The sequence below is a fragment of the Mytilus californianus genome, unplaced genomic scaffold (assembly GCF_021869535.1).
Source record: "Mytilus californianus isolate M0D057914Y unplaced genomic scaffold, xbMytCali1.0.p SCAF_4, whole genome shotgun sequence".
In the NCBI taxonomy this organism is placed as follows: Eukaryota; Metazoa; Mollusca; class Bivalvia; order Mytilida; family Mytilidae; genus Mytilus; species Mytilus californianus.
Window position 1 is genome coordinate 119749470 of NW_026262690.1, and position 25694 is coordinate 119775163.

Below are 25694 nucleotides of genomic sequence, written 5' to 3' on the forward strand. Positions count from 1 at the left end.
TCGCTGATGAACAAGATGGCTGCGCCCATTATTCAAGTTCGTCTTACTTTAAAATTTGCCTTTAAATGTTGTTGGCGCAATTTTATTGATAAATATCTCCAAAACTGTTATATCTAATGTTTATTTTTGTCACAAAACATTATTTTCTCTCCTTTCCTTCTGGCACTTATTTAAACACGTTGTGACTGAGATTATGTGATGGAAGCAAGTTAACTCGTACCATTGTAAACTCGTACCACGTAAACTCGTACCAAAAAAGTTAACTCGTACCAACGTAAACTCGTACCACTGGGAAGTCGTACCAATCAGAACTCGTACCACTGCAAACTCGTACCATTAAAAATATATTAAAAAATACGAATGTTTTATGATTTTGTTTTGGTATCACCAGCCCAGTAGTCAGCACTTCTGTGCTGACATGAATTATCATTGATATGGTCATATTTATAAATTAACTGTTTACAAAACTTTTGCAATTTTGAAATACTAAGGCTTTTCTAGCTCAGGAATAGAATCACCTTAGCTGTATTTGGCAAAACTTTTAGGAATTTTGGTCCTCAATGCTCTTCAACTTCGTGCTTTATTTGGCTTTTTTAACTTGTTTGGATTCGAGCGTCACTGATGAGTCTTTTGTAGACGAAACGCGCGTCTGGCGTAAATACAAAATTTAATCCTGGTATCTATGATGAGTTTATTTAAAACACAATAAATAAATTCTTTCGTTAAATAAAAATTCCTTTTAGAAACAAAAGAAAAATACACAAATCTATTCAATGATACTGATTTGGAATGATTAAAAATTAAATCAAATAGTTGTCAGTAAAAGCTGGGAACAGTATATCTAACGGGAAATGAATCTGATACGCTTTTCAGTATAAAATTGATAAAATCTCGGACTCCCAGAGACTTCCCGAGATTTACGGATTTTGGTAGCGTCTGTCAATATATATGTTCCTGGTAAAAGTTTAAAAAAAGAGTCTACTCAAGGGAGACAACAAAGCCAATCTGCCACGGTTTTCTCTATCCAATTAGACAAGGAAAATTAGCTACAAATTGGTCATTGTAATTTCAAATTATATACACTTTACAGATTTACGAGGTATTGAGGGAAATTAAAGTATATATTCATCATTAAACACCATTTGAATGCATTTAAATAAGTTGGTACGAGTTTACAATGGTATGAATTTACCGTGGTACGAGTTAGCAGTGGTACGAGTTTGCATTGGTACGAGTTTTTTTTTAGTGGTACGAGTTGACATTGGTACGAGTTTTCAATGGTACGAGATAACTATAATTCTATGTGATTATGTTTCTGGAAGCCGGTATTGTGTTCGTTCGACCCTACAAATTACAATATGTTCGCCCTGGATCGGCTCGTCACAAGAATTCATTCGCTGTAGTTTTTAGTTAAAAATTAAACTTAACTGTATTTAGATTTTTATGTATGTTGAACTTTCAAAGATCGACATTTTGATTCAAGTTGATGTCTGTTTCTCAATTTATACCAGGTTTTGTTTACTTGAATATGCAGCTTGAGATTGAATAGCTTACGCCGGAAAAAACACTAAAGGGCTTATATTCGATAAATACAGATATAAATTTAATGGATGATCCAGAGCTCTGTATATTATTTTAATATTGATAATATGGCCAAGGGAAATGTGTATGTACAATAACCATAATTTCATGTATTTAGTGAAACTAACTTAAGTAAATAAGGTTTGGAGTTAATGATTAATAAATAAAATTGAGAATGGAAATAGGGAATGTGTCAAAGAGACAACAACCCGACCAAAGAGCAGATAACAGCCGAAGGCCACCAATGGGTCTTCAACACAGCGAGAAAATACCGCAACCGGAGGCAGGCTTCAGCTGGCCCCTATACAAAGATGTGTACTAGTTCAATGAAAATAGACGTCACACTAAACTCCAAAACATAAATGAACTAAAATTAAAAAACATACAAGACTAACAAAGGCCAGAGGCTCCTGACTTGGGACAGGCGCAAAAATGCGGCGGGGTTAAACATGATTTGTGAGATCTCAACCCTCCCCCTATACCTCTAGCCAATGTAGAATAAACAAACACAGCAATATGCACAGTAAAACTCAGTTTAAAAGAAGTCGGAGTCTGATGTCAGAATAGGTAAAATCATCTCTTGTAGACATCAGTGAATTTGATTTGCTATCTACATTATGTACGAGGCTAATCAATTGGATTCATGATGGAATATTAATCTTTCTCAAACACCTAATGTTTACATAAGATTTTTTTATTTATTTTTGCTAGACCAAGTTAACTTCAAACACTGACTTACTAAGGGACATAACTGAAACATTGAGAGAAATTGGATGTTGTCCAAGATGTATACTGAGGTATATTGGTGAGAGAAAAGGAGATGTGTACAGATTGACAACACAGGTAAATATACATATTGTTTACAGAATGACAACACAAGTACATTTTGTGAATATATACATATTGTTTACAGACAACACAGGTAAATATACATATTGTAAGCAGGGATTTTGTTCAACTTTGTGATATTTCTGGATATCAATTTATAGTGATCACTTTATTGAATCTAAAAGAAATATTTTTAATTCAAAATCTTAGGTCAGTTACATGTACATTTCCAGAAAGCCTTTGAAAATAGTCAGCTTTCATAGAACAAGATAAAGTTTATCAAATTTGTGGTATACTGGAAGGTTATTAAGGTAGAATTTAAACTGAAAATACCTCTAAATTCAGAACTGTTTTATCTTTCCAGTTCTTGTTGTATAGTTAAGATGTCTTTTGGTTAATTTTTGTCGTTTTTCTGGTTGGATTGCTGTCTCAGTATCATATATCCTACGTCTCCTTTTATTCATATTGACCGCATTCAAACAATTACAGACAATTGTTATGATTTAAATATTTTGAAAGTTAATTATAATATTTGAACTGATTTGAGTTGGTAATTTACATTAGGTCAAACTGAGCATTTTGGTTTTAACACTTGAGAATTTTTGTTTAAAAACCTGTGGATAAATTTAAAATAGATTTTTGGACCTCCTGCAAAAAAATTGGTAATCACATGTTTGGTGTAAAACTGTTATATACTAGTATACCAGTATATATTTCTATAACAATAATGTTTTGTTAAAAGTTACGTAGTGGAACATTAAACTTTAAAGTTGAAGTTGGTTTATTACAATAATATTCCTAGAGAAAATCGCTAATGTAGATGCTGTAAAATGTGTGTTATTGAAGATAAATATCATTTTGTTCTTGTTTGTCAAGCTTATAGATCTGTGCGAAATCAATTTTTTCCATAATATTATTGTTCTTGGCATAATTTACTTCAAGCATCTAGTAAGTCTCTTACTACCAAATTATGTGATTATATAAAATCTGCAGTGTATATTAGATCTCATAACTTGACATTTGTCATAGTATTTTCCTATTGTTCACTGCTGTCTATCCATGCTTTACATTATGTAATATATGTTGTTGATTTTGCCATAGCATGTTTATGCTTTTGCAATAAAGATTCATTCATAAGCTACAACTTTATCATGTTTATAATGAGATTAATCAGAGATTGATTATTATGCAAATGGTTTTCTTTGTCCTTTGTGACTGAAAAGTGTGATTTGAAGACAGGCGTTCACTTTTTACTGGTTGAATTAAGAAAGAATATCTATTAAAAGGTTAATTACAGAGTTTCGTCAGCACATTTTTGTGATTCACATAGGTACTTTACACATGTTTCACTTTCTTTTTTTTAGGAAATTGAGAGGATGGTTGAATCAATATTAAAGAAGGAAAATGTGTTTCCATTAACTACGCCTTGTCCAGTTTGTTTAGGTATACTACAGACATATATAGATGAAGAATTTCTACATAAGGTATGTCATTCCTTTATTTAGGGGGATTTATCTTGGCGGTTTGAGTAGTTTAGCTACTGTATCACTAGTCTGTCAACACTAAGTTCAAACCCAGCACATGGCAAGTGGGTTTCGACTTCAATCTTAATTTACTTGGATTTTCAGTTTTTCTGCCAAAGGTTAGTGGATCTCTCCATGCACTCAGGCTTCCTCCACCAATAAAAACTGAATGCCAAGATATAGCCTGAAAGTGGTGTTAATCACCAACAATGAATCAATCAATCTACAAAGGTCTATACTTTGACTTATCACCATTACCGTTATGATATTGAATTAATAAGAATAAGTTAAATTTTGTTTAACTAGGGCCAGATATGTAGAGGTTTTAAGGTTTTTTCATATTGATACAGTAAAAAAAAACCACTTTTGTGAACAAGCTTGCTGTATTGTGCTCTATAGCCAGGTCACATGATTGATCTTCACATTTTGTTTAGATGCAGACAAAAACATATTTTGCCATCCAGATATATATTTTTTTGTATTAAGTAGCTGTCTGCTTGTCATTTTATTTATCCCAGATCTTTTATTTTGGGACAAAATGTTTAAGAAACTAATAAACTTTTATATTATATAGATTAAAAAAGCTGTAGAGGAAGATGATTATGAATTTAAGACTTTTATATGTTCACTGACAATACCTGTTTGTATTCTTGTTAGAGAGGTAAGGAGGTTTTAATACATATACAGTTAATTTCAATACTACCAGTGCATAAGAAAAAAAAATTTCAAATGATTTACGACAATTTCACATGTATTCAGTTTTGAAAGAACTATTAAAATGGATATAAGACAACATTTAATACAATTTTGGAACAAACAAATCTTAGGTCAGATGCAGGGCTTCCAAAACGGTCATATATTCCGGACTTGACCGAAACTTTCATAAAAAGACCGGCTGCTCTCAGCCTCAAACGGTCAAATAGAATTGGTGTGCCACATTTTGTTATTCAAGGCATTTTCATGAAACGGTCATTTCAATTTTTACCAACTATCGATCGATAAAAATGTCCGTTTAGGGCTTTGGGCATGTCCGTTTGGGCATTTTAGTTTATAATTGTGGCAATCTATTTCACAAAGATATTTCGGTCATAATTGGGTTTAATAAAACAGAAGCAGCATATTTCAGATACTTTGAAGTGTCTCAGTTAGTCTAATCCTCTGGCTACATAAATGTACGGCTTGGTCTTTAGCTTGTGTACATCAATAAAAAGTAGAAAAAACACGTTTTCTTTTATTTAAATAACAACAAGCTGTCAAACAATTATCCCTTCAATAAGTTATATTGAAGCCATAAATCATTCACTGATTACAGGTTTGTTACCTTTGATGAGGTGTCCTTAGCTTATCTTTATCAATAGAATTAATGATGCATAACAATGTACATAAAGGTAATCCGGTAAACGAGGTCAAACATGTAAGCGTGTATGGAACAACATCCTATTTAATTACGCTTTATAGATATTATTTTAAATGAGCATTCAGTTTTAAAAGTATCCTGATATTCAAAAGTTATTCTTCAAATAAGGATATTTATAAATGAATAAGTATGATATATATTATTTTATTTAACACTGTACATCGTGTTAAATACTGGGGTACTCTCAAGGGGAAAATTTACTAAAATATATAGGAAAAACCAATGGACAAATTTCAGTCAATAAATGATTTAACTAAGTTAAATGGTGCCGTGATCACTTCTAAATTATATCAAAAGAACAATGCCTGCTCCGAATTTATTCAGACAATTTCCGATGTTATAGAGAAAGAGGTGATGTCCGACGTAAAGTTAAGTCCCGCCGTGGGAATTATGATCGACTAAGGTGTAGTCTAGGTATTGACGCTTTAGATCAACTTATGAGGATAAGCTTAGTAGGTGTTGATGTTAAAGACTTTGACCCTGTTCCTGCTATCCGCAAATGGCAATCCGTTTGTAACCGCCATGTTTATCAGAACAATGCATTTAGCAAGCTCATGAATGTAAAATCTTTAATTAGACTAAATGAACTCTAATCTTGTGCTGTGATCTGTGCTTCTTTTCAATGTGCTCATTGTAATATTTATTGCGTGTGTTTGTCAGCATTGTGCTCTTCTGACATTTTATTGTTGTTATATGCTTACATAAAATATCATGTTGTTATTCATTAAATTATTTATCAACTGAGTATGTTTTTATTTATTCCTTATTTTCTAAATCAGGTTGGGAAATTGTACAAAGAAAAATGTTATCACTGTTCAGTAGATTTTACACGGTTTAAAACAATATCCTTCATCGGGCCTCCTCAATGTTATCTATAAATACCGCATCAGTTGTAAAAGTCACGTGGTCAGGTAATCAATACACAAAAAGAAAAGTATCACGTGTATTGATGATCAAGTTGTACTGCAATTAAAGCCAACATCAACAGTTTCAAATAAGATGGCCTTAATTTACAAAGTGTTAAGTACTCACAGAGAGAAGATAGATTATATAAACAGAAACAAAAACATGAGAACAGTCAGGTACTGAAGCTGATTGATGCAATGATGGTTACTGTATTACGATACACAGAAAAATGACACAATACCGAGGATAATATTTTATTTATTTTAAGAATGAAGAAAACAAAACAGTTATAAATAATTTTATTGCATATAACACTACTAATTATTTAGACACATATATCAATTTATGCATCCTCTCAGTTACATTTAAGTATCCAGCTGATCATTGACCGTCAAAAATATTTCTTTGAAAAATGTCCGGCTGTCGTCAGGAAATTTTGGAAGCCCTGGTCAGATGGTAAGTGTAAAGTCTTCATTGAGTTATATATAACTATTACAATGTAAACTCAAGATGATCTAGCCAAGAATGAGTAAAGAAAAAGCTGAAAATATATTTTTACAATATTTCCATTTTCTCATAAGATGAGATACCATGATGAAGTTGACTTGTCAATATATACAACACATTCTCACTTGATTTTCAGTTTTAAATTTTTTTTTATTTCAGCATTCTGTTTTAATACATTTACAAGACAAGTTTAAGTAAGTAATTCCTATTTTGTCTTTACTACTTATTAGTAAAAGTGTAATCAGAATATGCGAAACTATTGCTTTTATAAGAATTTTGTTTTTTAAAAGTCCTTTCTATTTACAGCAAATTTTCCTCCACTTTTTGTCCTAGGTGTGCTAATTAAGCAAAATATGTACGATTTCATCTAAATAAGTTGACAAATACCTTTGTTTTTCATTACATCCTTTAATTACCTATAAATTGCATATTGTGAATTGCCTTATTTTCTTTGATATTTGGGCTATGCAACTGAGAGCAATCCAAAACAAATATCATCAAACTATTGGAAATGTAAGCAGAGGAGATAATTTATCCCAAAATGTTCAACTAACTATTTGAAATGTAAACAGGGGAGATAATTATCCCAAAACAAATGTCAACAAACTATTTGAAATGTAAACAGGGGAGATAATTTATCCCAACATAAAGTGCATGTACATAATGCACATTTAGATATGAAACCAGTAGGTAATTTATATAAACATATACTATTGAATGAAATTTAGATCCAAAAATTTCAAAGCAATAAATACATTAAAATTAAATCAGTAAACCGGCTTGTTCTTATTTTATTGTTGTTCATGAGCCTGTAATAAGTGATTCTGTAGAAAAGTCATCTATAAAGTTCCTTTTTTAAATTCTATGATGATAAATTCAGAAATTGAAAAAAAGCTAAGGTTCCAACTCCTCCAGGCAAATTTGGATGGATTTGTCTATTCTTTTTAGGGTTTTATGGTCATAAACCTCCTCCAGTAATCAAGCATTTATACATCCTTGGCTTTCATTTTTGTTATTTGAGCAATCCTGCAACATTTCTGATTAAAGAAGCAGCAAATTAAAAAATAGTGTTATTTTCTGTTTTAAGAAAATAGCGATGATGTTTATTTCATTTCAGTTGACAATTATGACTTTTCGACTCTATACTACACAACAGAAATTCAGAGTTTTTATGTCATTATTTTTCAGAGATGAATATGAAATTATGACATTGCAAGATTTTGTATCAATAAAAGAAGCATGGAAGTTAAGGTGCGGTCCATTGCTATCTAACCTCATCAATGTGCCATTTGATCAGAAGGTAGGCAGATTAATTATTTTTCTCTTATAATGTTGGGTTGCTGTTTTATTTGTGTTTATCTAACATTTCAGTTCAATATGAATTTAATATGAATGTATGTTTGACATAGCTGTGTTGTTATATATTTCAGAGTATGTTTGACATAGCTGTGATGTTTTATATTTCAGAGTATATTTGATATAGCTATGATGTTGTATATTTCAGAGTATATTTGACATATCTATGATGGTATATATTTCTGAGTATGTTTGACATAGCTGTGTTGTTGTATATTTCAGAGTATGTTTGACAAAGCTATGATGTTTTATATTTCAGAGTATATTTGATATAGCTATGATGTTGTATATTTCAGAGTATATTTGACATATCTATGATGGTATATATTTCAAAGTATGTTTGACATAGCTGTGTTGTTGTATATTTCAGAGTATGTTTGACAAAGCTATGATGTTTTATATTTCAGAGTATATTTGATATAGCTATGATGTTGTATATTTCAGAGTATATTTGACATATCTATGATGGTATATATTTCTGAGTATGTTTGACATAGCTGTGTTGTTGTATATTTCAGAGTATGTTTGACATAGCTGTGTTGTTGTATATTTCAGAGTATGTTTGACATTGCTGTGTTGTTGTATATTTCAGAGTATGTTTGACATAGCTGTGATGTTGTATATTTCAGAGTATGTTTGACATAGCAGTGTTGTTTACCTATGACAGATCAGACAAAGAGTGTGCATTCCTGTAAGTCAAGTATATGTTGGGTTTTAGTTAAGACATATGAAAATTAAAACTTCTTCAGCAGATAATGCATTATGGGAAAAATATTTTAAAGATTTGTTAAGCTTTATCTCATGAAAAAAAAAAAAAGATTTGTGTTTGTATTAACTGATGGATATGTTAATAGTAAGGACAAGCATTTCTTACTGGTTCAAGGTCATGCAATCTTTTTGTTTGTTGATAGGAATTAAGTGTTGTTAATCCTTTAGTGTATTCAACACATATTTTAAATAAATGTATAATTCATGAAAAAAAAAAATTAAATTATTGCTTTCAGTTCAGATGAGAGACCTGATTTATTCGTCAAAAGAAAAAGTAAAAATTTCAGGGTAAGCTTCATATGAGAAGGAATAGGGGCATTAAGACCCTTATTTGAACCAAAATAAGGATGACTTGCGAAAATCTAATTTTGAAGACAAAAATAACTTTTCATGAAACACCACAAAAAAAAAGCAACAATAGTAGATCAACATTAAGGTTCCAATTGTAGTCAAAGTATTTTTAAACACCACTAATTATGTCAAACCTTCATTGAATTTTATGAGAGCTTTATCATGATGAAAAGACAGTTTCCAGATTCATTTTTGGTATTATAAGATAAGTAGAATTTTTTTTATTGTATTAAGGTGTCAATCATAAATAACAATGCTTGAGTCAAACTTCCAAACAAAGTTTGCAAGCCACTCATCTAAACTGTCGTTCAATGTGGAATTTTTTAACACCTCTATTAATAGAGAAGAACAAAGATTACAATAAAGAACAAAAGACAAATATAATAGACAACAACCAATGAAAACAACTAGATTACAGATTCAGGGTTTGGGACATGAACATAGGAAATGTGGGGGTATAACATGTTTGTAAGCACACAACCCTCCCCTAACCTGGGACAGTGGTGTAACAGCACTATATATGAACAACTAGTTAGAATAGGCTTGACTCATCAGATTGGCACAAAGCACAATAAAAAAGGAACTAACAAATAGACAAAAGACACATAATACAAATCTAAGAGTACTTGCAGTTACTAAAAGCTAATTCAAAACTAAAAGATAAACCATGTTCTCCCAGTCAAAAACCTTCTATTGACATATTCACATGTCTGTTTCAAGTCAGGAACCTCAGTGAAAAAAAAAGATGTGGTATGATTGCCAGTGAGACAACTATCCACCAGAATGTATATGACGTAGAAGTTAGCATTATAAATTACCATACAGTCTTCAACAATGAGCAAAACCAATACTGTATATTCAGCTATACCAGTAATTCTCTTTAGCTAAAGAACCTTCTTGGTGTCTTCTGTAGTATCTGTATGTGTTTTTTTGTTTTTTTGGGGGAATTTTGTGATGATGGTAATTCTTTGATAGTCTCTTTTAGATTTGATACTTTTCCATAGCAACTTAAAGCTTGATCTTTTAATGAAGACATTATTTTTACCTAAAGATGTATACACCCATTTCAAGTTTTTTTTTATGACTGAGTTACACAGGTTGATTGGAGGTCAATCAACATAAATGACTTAATTGAACAATTGACTCTTACTCAGTTGGAAAGCAGGTCATGGTTTGACCCCAAGTCTATCAGCAACAATAGAGTCACGTGACCGTGACAATTCAGTAAAACTACGGATGAGACAAACCTCACTTTTACTCACTAAAATACCACTGTCATAGTAAAAACTTATTGATCAAAATAATCTTGAATATACATAGTTTTAACTCGTCAAAACTTACACATCAACTCAAGGTCCTTTATTCTTTATTTTATCTTCAAACTTGAAGTTTGTGTGAAAATTGTCAAGGCTCCTGATCGAAAAATCTAAATATTTTCGAGGAAACTACAAATGATGGGCTGAATTTAAATTTAATAAAGCATCTCATTAAGACAAACACTCGATATGAATATCTAGGCAATACAGTTTTGGATATGCAAACGTCAAGTTATGTTCAACACGAAGCGGTGGTTTTTTTGCCGAATTGTGCAAGTGGTTATCTCCCCTTGATATCACCAGTCAAAAATAAAAACCCACCAAAATGAATAAAAAGGAGTTTATTTTACAAAAATCAAGAAGAAAATAATAGAAAGTCGATTAACAACTATGTTATTATAATATTAAGACGAGATACTTCCCTACTTTTCAGAGAAGGATTACAGGTCAAAAAATAAAAGACAAAAAATTGGTAAAAATCAGATCTAGAAACCTAGCTAAATTGATATAAATTAGCTCTGGCTGATGAAATTTACTTTCAGTTTTTAATTTTTTTAATGGGATATGGGATCACTCCTAATGGATTTTTTTTTAACTACTTCTAACAATGTTTAATGCAATAAAACATACTGTATACAATTTAAATAATCTTTCTGAAAAAAAAATAGTACTGACCATTTATATTTTAAAAAAGTGGGACCAAGTGTCACAATTTAGTTTCTTCAAAGTAAAAAAGCCTTTTAACTCAAGCCTATGTTTCTTAATTCAACAGTACAGTACTGCCTAGAAAATATCATACAGAAAAAGGAAAAGTTTACCAAAAAAATGATATTTTTTTTTTTAAAAAGTAATGCTTAAAATCATATGTGAAAGTGACATAATTTTGAATTTTAAAATCATTATTGTAAAATTCAACTATTAGATTAGCTAGCACAGTAGCCCATGTCTAATTTCCCAGGGTATTTTATAGTTTATGAAAGTAAACTTTTTGAAAAAAAATGGGGCTTCTTCTCTTCAGGTTGCTGTACCTGCTGCTTTACATATTTATAAACAAAGTATTGTATATTTTACCTGAATAATTGGATATTAATATCAGAAATGAAAGTTGGTATGACAAATATTGTGCATTTTACTTTAATAATGATCAATGATGATTAAATTTGACAAAAATTTGCCATTTGAATAAATTCAATTTTGTAAGAACACATCTCTATGAATTAATTTCTTGTTTGACTTGAAAAGCTAGTGTTTGCTCTTATTAATATAGCTTACTTAGTAAAGAGATAATTAATAAGCAAGGTTTTTAACTTTTAAAATATGAATATAATTAACTGACCTTCATTTCCTTTTTTCATGTTTTTCCTCCTGAAATTTTCTTTGCAATGCATTTTCTATTGCTATTTTTGTGTTTTTGTTTATCCATAGGCCATCATTAATTTGTCATATTTGCTTCCAGTATAAATGAAATTTTCTTAGACCTATAGTTTCAAACGCCATAAAGAAGAACTTTGTGTGTTGTTTCACTTGTCCAATGTGTAAATTTTCACTATGCACATGACCCTGACACATATTTTGTAAACGTTATATGACGTATGTTGAAAAAGAAAACAATGTCACCGTCAATTTGTGTAGGGGATCAAAAAGGGTTTTAATTACTTTAAAATGGAGGTATCGTATGGAATTGTGAAAAACAACAATTTTTAATAACAATTTCATTCATATCTATAATAAAATCAGTATTTTAGAGTACTTTGGAAACAGGTACAATGAAAAGAAGTTGAACTTCACTGTTTTGAACTAGAAATGCAGCCAAAACCAGGTACAAATTGACATGAATGGTGGTCACCAAAATTGATGTATAATAGTAAAAAATGATGGCTTCAAAATTGTGCAGAAATTTGAAATAGTTTACCAAGTTTAATTTAAGATTATTACCGTTCTTTTCCGTATTTGGATACGCAAACGTCAAGTTATGAAAAATCGATGTTTTTGGCGAACAAAAAAGATGGTTGAATTTTTTTTAGAACGGACAGGATAAAGAAATAGCAATAACAAGCTATTTTTGATAATGTTTGTATGACGTATTGAAACTATATTGGTCGCAAAACCTACAAATTTAAAAATTCAAATATAATAAAAGCATGACAAGTTGAAATAAAAACTTTAAACGTCAATCTTTTAGCCGATTGATTTGGCGGACTTTTTGACGTCACGGACGACTGTAGCGCCACCTAATTAATTCCCCCTGCTATTGTTGCTGATAGAACTTGACGACAACGGACGTTTCCAAGGACTTGCTTTCCAACTGTTACTGTGACATATTAAAAAGCATTTATGACATTGGAATTGTACGGGAAGATGCACTAATTTGAAAGACGTCTAAAAGATCATTAGAATCAATGGGTTATCTTCTCCTGATTTTATATTTAAACATCAATTTTCCAGAACCTTGATGATACTTTTACCAGAAACAATGTGATGAAAGCTTTAGACAGTATGTCAGAAGATTTGTTTAAAAGGTAAGAAAACTATCTTGTGTCCAAAGTTTAGGACAATTTACAGCTCTTCTATAAAAGCATGCAAAGCAAACCTTTGATCAACTTGCTTGCTATGTTTGTAAACAAAAGGTAGGTAATCTGTTTCAGTCTGTTTACTATATAATGGAATTTGATTGGACAATAAACATTAACTTCATTGCATGTCAATTTTTATTGTCCAATCAAATCCCAGTATATATAAAACAGACTGAAACTCTGCCTACCTATTGTTTGCAAACATCCAAGCAAACATAGCAAGCAAGTTGATCAAAGGTTTGCTTTGCATGCTTTTATAGAAGAGCTGTAAGACAATTCAAGTTCCTTTGTAGAGAAATAACCCATTGCTATTGTGGTAGGAGAGTGTCATGCTGCTAGCACAATAAAATTCCTCTATTATTTTTCATAAAGAAAAAGGCTCATTTTAGAGTTTAGAGGATAAATATTTCCAACCTTACCATATTCCTCATATTTTTCAATTCAATTCCATTTTATATCATTCATTTTATGTTCATTATCTCAATATAGCATTTTGTATTCAACTTGGATGTAAAACTCTAAGAAGCAATAAATTCAAGATAAACATGGAATAATGTAACGGGTACTATTATATTGCTATGATTATCTGGTGTCATATACCCTGTTTGTTTCTTTTCAACTCTACCAAAGAAAGTCGACTCTTAAGATAACCCAATGTACTGTACTTCCTTTTTCATAGTCTTGTTATTCATGTAACATTTATACAAAAATTATTGGTAAATTGTTACTACCTAAAAAAATTGAAAAGTTTAAATTTAGACTAAATTTTCCTAAAAAATAAACTTTATCATCAGTCATTTTTATAATGAAGAAAAACTGAGGTATAAGTGAAATATTGTTTTGTATAATGAAGGAAAACTCAGGTATTAGTGAAATATTGTTTTGTATAATGAAGGAAAACTCAGGTATCAGTGAAATATTGTTTTGTATAATGAAGGAAAACTCAGGTATCAGTGAAATATTGTTTTGTATAATGAAGGAAAACTCAGGTATCAGTGAAATATTGTTTTGTATAATGAAGGAAAACTCAGGTATCAGTGAAATATTGTTTTGTATAATGAAGGAAAACTCAGGTATCAGTGAAATATTGTTTTGTATAATGAAGGAAAACTCAGGTATCAGTGAAATATTGTTTTGTATAATGAAGGAAAACTCAGGTATCAGTGAAATATTGTTTTGTATAATTACAGATTGTATAAGACACCACCATCACCACCTAAAAGTTTGTGTAATTTTCTGGATATCAAATGTTCTCATGAACCAGTATTTGTAGCAGGTCTGTAGAATACTGTCAATTCAGAAATTTTTGTGTGCATTTATTATTGCGAATATTGAATAATTTCCAAAAAGTGAGAGTAATTATTACGATTTTCAGAAATGCTATCAAAATTTAGAATGTTTTTATTTTTTGGCAAAATCTATCCAGAAGTAATTTTCGCAATGATGAAAATATCGAACAATTTCTGAATTTACAGTATATTAAATTTAAAAGGAATCTCAAATGTATTTACCGTATATCAGGTTTTTTCGCGTGTGTTTAATATTCGCTTTGTTCGTGGCACCTACAGAAACACGAAAATTTGACCCCGCATAAATTTCCCTGCATATTCCTAGATTTACAGCTGTTCTTTAAGCGTTTCATAGATAAAACTAATTATCGAGTTTACATAGAATTTATATGTTAACCCATTAACCCTAAAGATGAAATTTCATTATATATAAAATCAGTCTTTTGTGTTGACCGGTAGATCACAAGAGTGTGTACTTGAGATATCTGTTTTTATAATAATTAAATTGGCTTATCATACATGCCATACCTTTTGACAACAATGAAGTTAGTGACATGTTCAAAAATGTTAATTACCGACGTCTATTGATTGTTGTCATAACCCAAACATTTTACATTTAGTGTTAACATATAATTATTTACTCAAATATGCTTTCAAAATGCTCTGTTATATCATCACAAACTTGATTAAAACATCATTTTTTACCATGCCACAATGGACTTGATTTAAACCATTATTGAAAGATCTCCGAATATGTGTATTTTCGTTTGTTATACACATATTTATATGTAATCGATTATCTGTCAGTCATTCAAATTTATGTTGTTGACATCTTTAACAATACAATACGGTGATTTTTTCGCGTGTATTTTCACATTCAGCGAAAATTTAACCTGCCCATTTTGTCATCAAATCGCAAAAAAAAAACGACACGAAAAAAAACGATATACGGTAATATATTCTTGTGTAGAAATTCCTATAAGTTTTACCTAGAGAGGACAGTGGCTGAAACGTCTTAAAAATGGTTATAATTGAAAAAGACCATTTGCCAAAACGTCGTAAAAAATGGTTTACTTGAAAATGGCCAGTGGTGAAAAAGTCTGAAAAATGGTTTAATTAAAGAAGGCCAGTGGCCAAAATGTCTTAAAATTGGTTTATTTGAAGAAGGCCAGAGCAGAAACGCCTTAAAAAATAGTTTAATTACTGCAATTTTGTATTTATATTGTCTTTTTTCATTTGCCAATGTCATAAAAATTAGTTGATTTACAGTAAAGGAAACATTAGTTGTCACATCGATTTGTTTACTTCAGGTAGATATAATAAATACAGCAGAGAGCTGAGTCAGACACCGTGGATAATTGAGGGTAAAAGGAAAGGCGAATCCTCAGTGGAAGAAGAAATTTGTAATCTTATCAAAAAGACATTTAAATATGAAGGTACAAGGTTTCTCGGTTTGTTGATGATATTTATTGATAGATGTTTCAACTTTTCTATCTTTGAAAATAGAGATGATGTGGGAAAATTAAGGGGTGAATTGACATAGAACCAACTTGTATCGGTTTCATTATTTTACTCTAACATTTCTCTGTTTGTTTATATATTCTATGAAATTGTTCAATTGTTGAAAATTGAATCCAACCCTTAGTTAATGAATAAGTGTAAGCTATATGTTAAATAGTTTTAATATTTTATTGTTTGAATTGAGAATATCATATGACTTTTTAAATATCTCACCCTAGAAACACCAATATAATCCCAAGAGCTCTGCTCTAGGATATATAGGTTGAGGGTTTGATACGGTCTGTGATATTGAAAAAGCCAAATCCTATACACTTTATTATACACCTGGAGTAGATGTTTTTTCACGTGACATGATGTAATACAGATTATGAGTTTGATAAAGGTGTACGGTGACCTATATTTGTTAATTTCTATGTAATTTGGTGTCCAGTGGCGACTTGTCTCATTGGCAATCATACCACATCTTCTTATTTTTATTTTTGCAACCATAACTGATATCAATTACATGATGGCATACATATTATTAGGGGTTTGATATTGCCTTTGTAACCATGACTGATATCAATTACATGACGGCATACATATTATTATGGGGTTGATAGAGCCTTTATAACAATGACTGATATCAATTACATGACGGCATACATATTATTAAGGGGTTGATAGAGCCTTTATAACAATGACTGATATCAATTACATGACAGCATACATATCATTAGGGGTTTGATAAAGCTTTTGCTACTCTTGACATATATCGATATCATAACAGATTGATGATACAGCACAATTGCCTTTGATATTACACATACTTGTATTTACTAGTAAGAATATATTAAGCTAATATATTTAAAATAATTATATGTCAGATTTACGGGATAAATTTCACCCATTTGGTGTAAGTAAGGAAGTTAAAGCAAGGAGTATTTTGCACTTATGAAATTTAAGGGATTTTTTAATTATTGCTTCAATTGGGAATGGATCGATTAAAAATTTGGTAGCATAATTTGTACGCAACATTTTCTGAAATTGTAATAATTATTCTTTAATTTTTTTCCTGTTTTCGACAATCACAACAATAAATGATTGCAAAAATCTAATCTCTTGTTAGTTATACATGTAAAATAATCAACATTTATTTGTTTGCTGAAAAAGTAATGCATTTATGAAATAAAATTAAAAATTTTCAGAAGGAAGATTTTCAGCCTCAGGTAGAGAGGATGTAGATGTGAGAATGTTAGGTTCAGGTAAATATCAGTTTTCACCAACTAAGAAAGTTCACTCTATTTCTATATGTTTATACAAGAGTTGTCTTTCTTTGGTTCTGTGGATTCTTTATTATTCGTGGAACACCAATTTTCCTGGATTTCGTAGGTTCATGTGAACCCCAAATTTAAATGTACAACAAATTTCAAATTTTCTTTAGGCTTGTATCCACCCTTTAGCAAAACCACGAAATTTGATATCCACGTTTTACTCAATCCACTAAAGTTGGTATCCGCAAGAAATAAAGGAATACACAGTATAACAACAAAATAGAATATATTGAAAGAAAATAAAATTCAATTCAAACCATGAATAAAAATATGGCAATCAATTCTTTGCATAACTTTTAATGACTTTTAAAGAACACAAAATTACTTCCAGGGTAGTATATGAAATTCTGTGCACACATGAACAAATTTCAGAAGAAACGCCCATGCACCACCTAGGATTTTTAGTTATTTGGCTGCAAAAACTGTCATTTTGGAGTGTACAAACCTGAGAAAGTATGGTGCACAGTTTTTACTGAGAATCCCTTGCGATAGAATCAACTGTGAGATTAAATAATACAGATCAAAACATTATTATTCAAGGATGGCATTTCTATTGTTGTTTTATTAATTGGGTCGTGTATTTACCTTTAATTTCAGGTAGACCCTTTGTTGTAGAAATGATCAATCCAAGAAAAGTTACAGTAACAGAGGAAGAAATGATATTTTTACAACAAGTAGGTGTATCTATGTCAGCTTCGAAGTAACATTTATTCTTTTTATCAATTTTCTAGCAATTGGTCAGTTTTGTATAGATTGTTAGAGAAATTTTTAAGAAATCATTAACTGTTGAAATAGGATTTGGTTCAGTTAAACAACTTTGTTGAAGTGACTATACCTCAGATTTACTGGAGTTTTACAGGAGCCTTCACCAATGAGCAAAATGCATACTATAAAAAGCTCCAATATGACAAAAACTGGTTTGCAGGTTCCTCGCTTGGGACAGGCACATAAATAAGGAGCATTCAACCCTCTGCTAACCTTAGACAGTGGTGTTACAACACAATCAGATAAGTACTAAGCACAAAGAAAAAAGACAAAACAAAACAAAAGACACAAAGAACCAATGTAAGAATACTAACAGTCACTGAAAGCCAGCTCAAAGCCCATAATCATCTTATAAATTAACCATTTCCTCACAGGCTAGAATGTCAACCAGTAAAAAACTACTGGTATTAAGAAATATTCACAAAATATCTTATCATAGATAGATAGATGCTTTATTCTCTAAAAACTAAGTACAAGTTCATAGAAAAACATACAAAATCAGTAAAAAATACAATAAAGTTGAAGTTAACAAGTGCAGTGTTCTAATTACAAGTCTTCATTTTCTCTGGTTTATTTATTTCACTCCTGTCTCACTGCATAAAGCTAATAATTTTACTGTTAGATGATCAATGAATTATGTATATGAAATAAAACCATTTATTCATAGCCCCATTGCTTTCTTTGTTAAATTCTGCAATTTCAAGCATTCATAGCTATTTTGTCTTAAGTTCAAATAAGGTGACAGTCATTTCATGTCAAAACTATACCTTATTCTGGATTGATCGAAGCAACCGGCAAAATATGCCATCCTATTTGAATTTCATACATTATTTTTGTTATTCCAAAGAAACTTTTAACAAGGGTTCTACAGTGATCCCAAGCACGGAAGCTTTCATTTTATACTAAAATTACCCAAATATTTTACATATTTACAAAGTTACAGCTATGCCTAGGAAATGCTTTGTGTAAAATATGTACTTCTTTCTTGTATGTCCTTTTTCAATGGGTGGTATGTCATATCATTTTGTTTATTGATGCTAATTTTCAGGAAATCAACAAAAACTCAACAGATGTGAAGGTTCAAGATCTACAGATCGTTTCAAAGTAAGGTACAGCATTAACTTTACCTCATTTTCTTGGAGGCAATTTAATGAAAACTTTTTTCAAGAGCTGTAATTTCTTTAATAATTACAAAACATTTATCGACTGGGAACTTATTAAAGCCTGTGTTTGTAAAAAATCACATATGAATAAGAAGCTGTGGTATGAGTGCCAATGAGACAACTCTCCATCCAAGTCACAATGTATAAAAAGTTAACAATTGTAGGTCAAAGTACGGCCTTCAACATGGAGCCTTGGCTCACACCGAACAGCAAGCTATAAAGTTACATTTACATGAAAAGTTTTACAAGTCTGCAGCTAAAAATTGTAAATCAGAGATAGAATGTCCACAAAAAATACAAATTTAAATTTTAATAAAAGAATTATAAAAATGGGTATGTAGTTTCTGTTACTGAGAAATAATATTCTGAAGCCATCTTAATTTTGTTGCAAAATTAATGATATATTTACTGTATAATTTAAAGTGAACATTTTTTTTTACAGAGAAGAAACAAATAATCTAAAGGAAGGAGAAATGGAAAAGACAAAATGTTACTCAGCATTGTGCTGGGCTGCTGAACCTCTTACTGCTGATAAACTGTTACAATTAGATTCTATCAAGGTTTGTTGGATAGGGACAGGCTTATACTGTGGAATCATTTATTTTCGTGGATACCAATTTTCATGGATTGAGGAAAACTTGCATTAAGATGGATATTTGATTTCGTGGTTTTGCCAATGTCTGCATACAAGGATGTAAAAATTTGTAATTCTTTGAACATTTAAATTTGTAATTTGCCTGTACCTACAAAACCCACTAACATTAATATTGGTATCCAACGAAAAAATAACTTATCCACAGTAATACATGTGACAAAAAATTTAGGTAGAAGTTTTGTTTACAAATGTTTTTCTTGAAATTTCTTTCTATAAACTTGAATTTCAAAAATAGCAATAAAATTTGTTAAGCAAGAGTCTGTGCTTGTGTTGCTACGTCTTTAAAAATGAATCAAAGGAGATTTGTTTCTGATGTCATTTGTAAGGCAAGGGTTTTTCATTTGTAAATTAACAGATTTTTATGTGAACATTTTGGGTAGGTGGGTAGTGAAAAAAACAACAAAAAAGGACATAACTTAGATTCAGAGACAGAGTCAGTTTTCTGAATTGATACCACGGAATCCCTTATCATAATCACTAAAACAGTCTGGAAACTTTATAAACCAGCTATCACACGTTGTACCAGTGTGTTTTACACAGACTACATCTTGATTTATTATTTACTCTATAAATTAGATATTTACTTTCGTAATAATTATCTTTAGTAGTTTTAATTTGAAGCAGTTCTGATGTTTTTTCCTTATAGGATTTGGTCATGCAGCAAAAGACACCAATAAGAGTCCTACACAGGTATGTTCAAGAAATTAAATTCTAATCTGGATCACAAGTTGAGAATTATCCTATCCCTCTAGATCATCAGATGCACTTATAAAAGCTTTATGCATAAAAATATTCTAATATATATGAAAAAAGAAGACATCAAAAAGCTTATTAGACACATCTTTACCAACATACACAAAACATGAGATGTTCATATGACAAAATATATGTGTAAAAGGTAAAGTTTAACATAGTGACTCATGGCTGATATTTTACTGTATCAATGTGCTAAGAAACAGTGACTCTTTTCACAAAAAAATCTAACGATTAAAATTGTTGGTAGATTATACTGAAATGTGTATTTACTCTTTAAAATTTTTGTGAAAAGAGCCGCAGACACATGCATCCTGCTTTCATCAAGACAGACACGCTGAATCAGATTTTAAACAAGCTATTTGACATAGCTGTCTGTAAGAATATATTTCACTCTACCCAGAGATATTATTCTGACGCTAAGCTGATCTGTCTTTTTACTATCTTCTAAATACTGCATGTTCATAAGAAAAGCAAGAACTACCATGTTTAAAATTGTTGGTTTTTCCTGTCAGGTCAGTGGTAGAATCCACAACATCAGAATCTGATGGCAAAGAATGCTACCATGCGACAGCAGGGTCGTTTAGGAACTAGATAACTTTTCACTTCTTTTATCACATGTAACCTTATATCACTTCTAGCCTTTTGAAAATGACAGTGTCTAATCATTGAAACAAGACAAATGTTCTAACATGATGAAAAAAGATTAAATTTCATTACGCCATTAAAGTTTATTTGTATAATTCATACAACTAGCAGTCATTGAAGCCAAGAACTGTAGATTTGCACAATTTCATCTAGCATATTAGTTTCCTATCTGAATGTTTTCTTATTTTATATATATATATATATTTCTTATAAAAACATTTAATTTGCACCAAAGTATCTGACAGCTGAAGACAACATTTTCCTGACTTGAAAAACCTCTGAAAATACTCTTAACGGTAATACTACTAGACTTAAGGTTCACAAGTTTAAAATGTTCATAAAACATTGCAACAATATAAGTTTAAAGTTCCTCTGTGAAAAATACACAATAATATACTATTTCTGTTTATAGAAGACCACTAGCCACTAGAGAAAGGACTGTTCACAGTATGTCTGCCAAGTTACAAGATGACCATCATTTTATACTTCTTCTAAATACTCAAGCAGGAACGTATCCTTTTCATTAGTCAAATTTTGTGTTAATTAATTTCTATATCACCTTGAAAGCAAAATAAGTAATTGGAGCCACAATAAAAAAAAACAATTTGGGGTTTAAAATGTATTAAATTGGGGGAAAATATTGTTCAAATTAAAAAAAATCACTTAAAAAAACTGTTCAGTTCTCCTACAGAGTTATGTCCCATTGGCTGCTTACCTGGACCATTGCAATAAAAAAAAAATTATAAATCAAATTTTTATATTGTATTTTTAACAATTATTGAACAGCTTTCAATAAACAACTTTAGATATATGGGTATTTTTCACTTTCATACTGGTAATATGGGAAATTTGATACTAGCAACAATCAATTACTATTATCAGTAGCCGATGTGGATTATCTTCTGGACCAAGTAATAGATAAAGTCTTACATATCCAGTATTGAATTTGTTAATATACAAGGATCTACAAAATTGGTACCAAAGCAAATTAATGAATTCAGTGTAGATACTGTAATTTCATCTTTTTTGTGATGTTTTTATAGTTGCAAAAAAATTAATTGGAATGGTTTCTCAAAAATAAAAAATGGCAATTAAATTAGGATAGCATCATTTCAATGCAGCATTAGATAATCTCCCATTTGGGTCCATTGCAATAGTAAGTGCAAGCAAAATTTTTGAATTTACACTACTGGTAATTGATTTGGGCCTGATTTAAATCAGTAAACAGTTTTCGTCGCTTCTTTAAGTACATGTAGATTATAAGTTATTTGTGAAATGACTTATATTTTAAAAGTACAATTAAACCGCTACATGTTTGTTTACTAGTAAAAACACATTAACAATTAACATAAAATAATAGCATTAGTAAGAGCAAACTAGAAGCTGTGAGGATACTGTAAATATAAAGCTATGTTTCCTTAACAGCATATAGATATATAAAAGAATTTGTGCATGGAGATTTTGGTAGAACAAAACCAAACATTTGTACAATACTCGATATGGAGTGTGATATATTAACTTTAGATGTAGAGGTAAGGTATTGTCAAATCAGTAATTAATATAATGTAATTATTAACGCAAAAAACGAGATAGGAAGAATGTGACAAATAATTAAACCTGACATTTATTTTATGCTCCTCTACTGTAGAAGAGGGCATTATGTTTTTTGGTCTGTGTGTCTGTAAGTCCGTTGTTCCATTCGTTAGTCTGTCCCATATCAGATTAAAGTTAATAGCTTTGTTATACTATATTATACTATAGCTTATATTGTCTTTCTTTTATTGACTGACATGAAAAACATGTTCCTGTACATTAACACTGTGCTATGTAGTATTACCGGGGTACCATAGGACCTCATTTTTAAAAGCTGAAGAAAAAAAATATTATGCCAAATGACAAAAACTTGATAATCTGTTTTAGCTATTGAATTGAGTGTTTTAGTAATCCATGATGTTTTATCATTCATCAATTTTCTTTAAATACGACCTCAATATTTAGGCTATAAAGGGGCACTAGCTGTCAAATTCTCATATTTGATTTATAACAATGTAAAACATTTATCCAAATAAAAAAAAGTCTAAAATAAACAATATACCGGGCATGGGCTCGATAATATGTAGCTTCGTTTGGTGTGTATTTTAGTCTAGACGCCATCTAATTAACTGTCGAGTTGACCTCTGAACACCTCCGATTGCCATATAAGCGATTTAAACATAAATATAGACATAAATAGATATCAGACTCGTGCATTTGGATTTTTCTAGGTCTGTTTAATTTCATATTATAGATTAAAAATATATGTTAATCATCGTTTTTTACCTGTATAAGAATGATTTTTTGTGGATCGAATCAGTCAATCAAATGATTTACCTTTGTTTCACTTTCAATGTTGACATTCTTTTCATTTAAATAATTGAACACGCACAAAGCATGCGGTATCCATCTCTAGCTAATGGGTTAAATTGAAGTTCACATGAATAGGGATTCAATGAGGTTGAATTATTCACTTGCAAGTGAATAATTCATCATCAATGTTTTTTAGCTTATTTTGACAAAAATTGAACCATACTGGCTGCTAAAAGCGATATATTATATCACTATTTCACTTTCATTATCGATTGAACAAAAAAATCATATTTTATATTTTTTATATATCTTGTAGCTAGTGCCCCTTTAAAGCTTTCATCAATATCTTTGTAATGTCAGTTGTCAGCATCATTTGGTTCTGTTGATGTTATGACATGTTAGCCAATATGTATGAAACTAATTTAGCGATTTATTTTTGCATTTTTATTATTTTTTTGGCTTACAGGGAAAATAAATAATTACAAAATGTCATGAAAATGTTGAATTTCTCTTGTATAAATACATAAAAAAAATAGCAAAGGGAAATCAGCAAAGTTGGCTGGTAAGAGCTAATTTAAAAAAAAAATAAATGTTTGCAGAATTTGTTGACTGAATTGGAACTTGATTACCATTTTTCTTATTTTCTTTTCAGTCAGTAGAGTTGGAATGGCCAAAAAGATTAGAGAATAACCACACACCTGATGAACTTTAGCCATATTTGATACTAGTTTTTAAATTTTATTGAAAATAAACTAAAAACTAATGAAATAGATTCAAATCTTATTATCGTACATCAGATTTATATCATGGAAGAAAAGGATATGAGATCTTTAATCTTGATGCAAAATCCATACAAGATAAATCCCCAAGAAACAAGATTTTTATGCCCCACCTATGATAGTAGAGGGGCATTATGTTTTTCAGTCTGTGTGTCCGTTCGTTCATCCGTCCGTCCATCCTTCCGTTCGTCCGTCTGTCCAGCTTCAGGTTAAAGTTTTTGGTCAAAGTAGTTTTGATGAAGTTGAAGTCCAATCAACTTGAAACTTAGTACACATGTTCCCTATGATATGATATTTCTAATTTTAATGCCAAATTAGAGTTTTGACCCCAATTTCACGGTCCACTTAACATAGAAAATGAAAGTGCGAGTGGGGCATCTGTGTACTATGGACACATTCTTGTTTTTTGCTGTTCTTCATCTAAAGTCACAATGAGGATTTCACAATAAAGCAAAGGTTAACTCCTTATTGCAAATTCAAGACAACCCCTAAAACATCAGTTTGTGTGGAATCCATTGAAAAATGTTGATAATACTACATTTGTGCATTGAAGCATGCTATGAATTATTTAAATTTCATTGATATATTTGAAAATCTTTCTTTAAAACCATTTTTGAGCAAAATAAAATTAACCCTCCCTTTTCAAATAGGTTATTTGGTGACATCTTAATATCAGAGTCAGTTTTATTGTAAATTATTATTATACCCCCGCTTTAAAAAAAGTGGGGGTATACTGTTTTACCTCTGTCTGTCCGTCGGTCCATCCGTCAGTCCGTCAGTCCAACCCATGAATATTTTTGTCGCATCTTTCTCAGGAACTACAATACAAGGATTTCTGAAATTTGGTTTCAGGGTTTATATAAGTCAGCTAACCCGTGTGATGCGTTTTCAGATTCATCACTCAACTACTTCCTTTTTACCGAACACCATTTTACACATGATAGCCTAGTTGAAAATTTTCGTTTCATTTTTCTCAGGAACTACAATAAAAGGATTTCTGAAATTTGGTTTCAGGGTTTATATAAGTCATCTACACCCTGTGATGTGTTTTCAGATTCATCACTCAACAACTTCTTGTTCACTGAAATATTTGGGCGGGGGTATCATCAGTGAGCAGTAGCTCGCAGTTTCACTTGTTTTTAATTTTTTTGCAAGTCTGACTTAATTTTAGACAAATTATTCTTATGGAGCTCTGGACTTCAAGACCTTCCAATAGGTCTGTAAATAGCCACTTGAAAGGCTAAATTGAAGCCCATATCCCAAATAATCCCTTTTTCAAATGGCATCCAATTTTCTGGCCTTCACCATGATGAACCTTTTATTTGTTGTATTTTAA

General features: G+C 30.7%; 1 protein-coding gene across 1 annotated transcript; it reads left to right on the top strand.

Moving 5' to 3' along the window:
• Window position 1: 1 nt before the first annotated feature.
• LOC127699192 (tRNA pseudouridine synthase Pus10-like) lies at window positions 2–24370 on the top strand. The gene is made up of 19 exons (XM_052202957.1): window positions 2–36; window positions 2293–2424; window positions 3774–3893; window positions 4507–4593; window positions 6922–6956; window positions 7951–8062; window positions 8748–8809; window positions 9123–9174; window positions 12999–13072; window positions 14317–14402; window positions 15726–15851; window positions 17124–17180; window positions 17847–17923; window positions 19063–19118; window positions 19620–19737; window positions 20479–20522; window positions 21646–21744; window positions 22666–22765; window positions 24232–24370. The coding sequence occupies exons 1-19, from the start codon at window positions 7–9 to the stop codon at window positions 24289–24291; spliced, it is 1527 nt and encodes a 508-aa protein (XP_052058917.1). The 5' UTR covers window positions 2–6; the 3' UTR covers window positions 24292–24370.
• Window positions 24371–25694: the final 1324 nt, after the last annotated feature.

Coding starts and splice junctions, on each gene's coding strand:
- LOC127699192 (XM_052202957.1), top strand. CDS start 7: ATGAACAAGATGGCTGCGCCCATTATTCAA. Junction 37..2,292: donor TGGCTGCGCCCATTATTCAA/GTTCGTCTTACT, acceptor TATTTTTGCTAG/ACCAAGTTAACTTCAAACAC. Junction 8,063..8,747: donor ATGTGCCATTTGATCAGAAG/GTAGGCAGATTA, acceptor TGTATATTTCAG/AGTATGTTTGACATAGCAGT.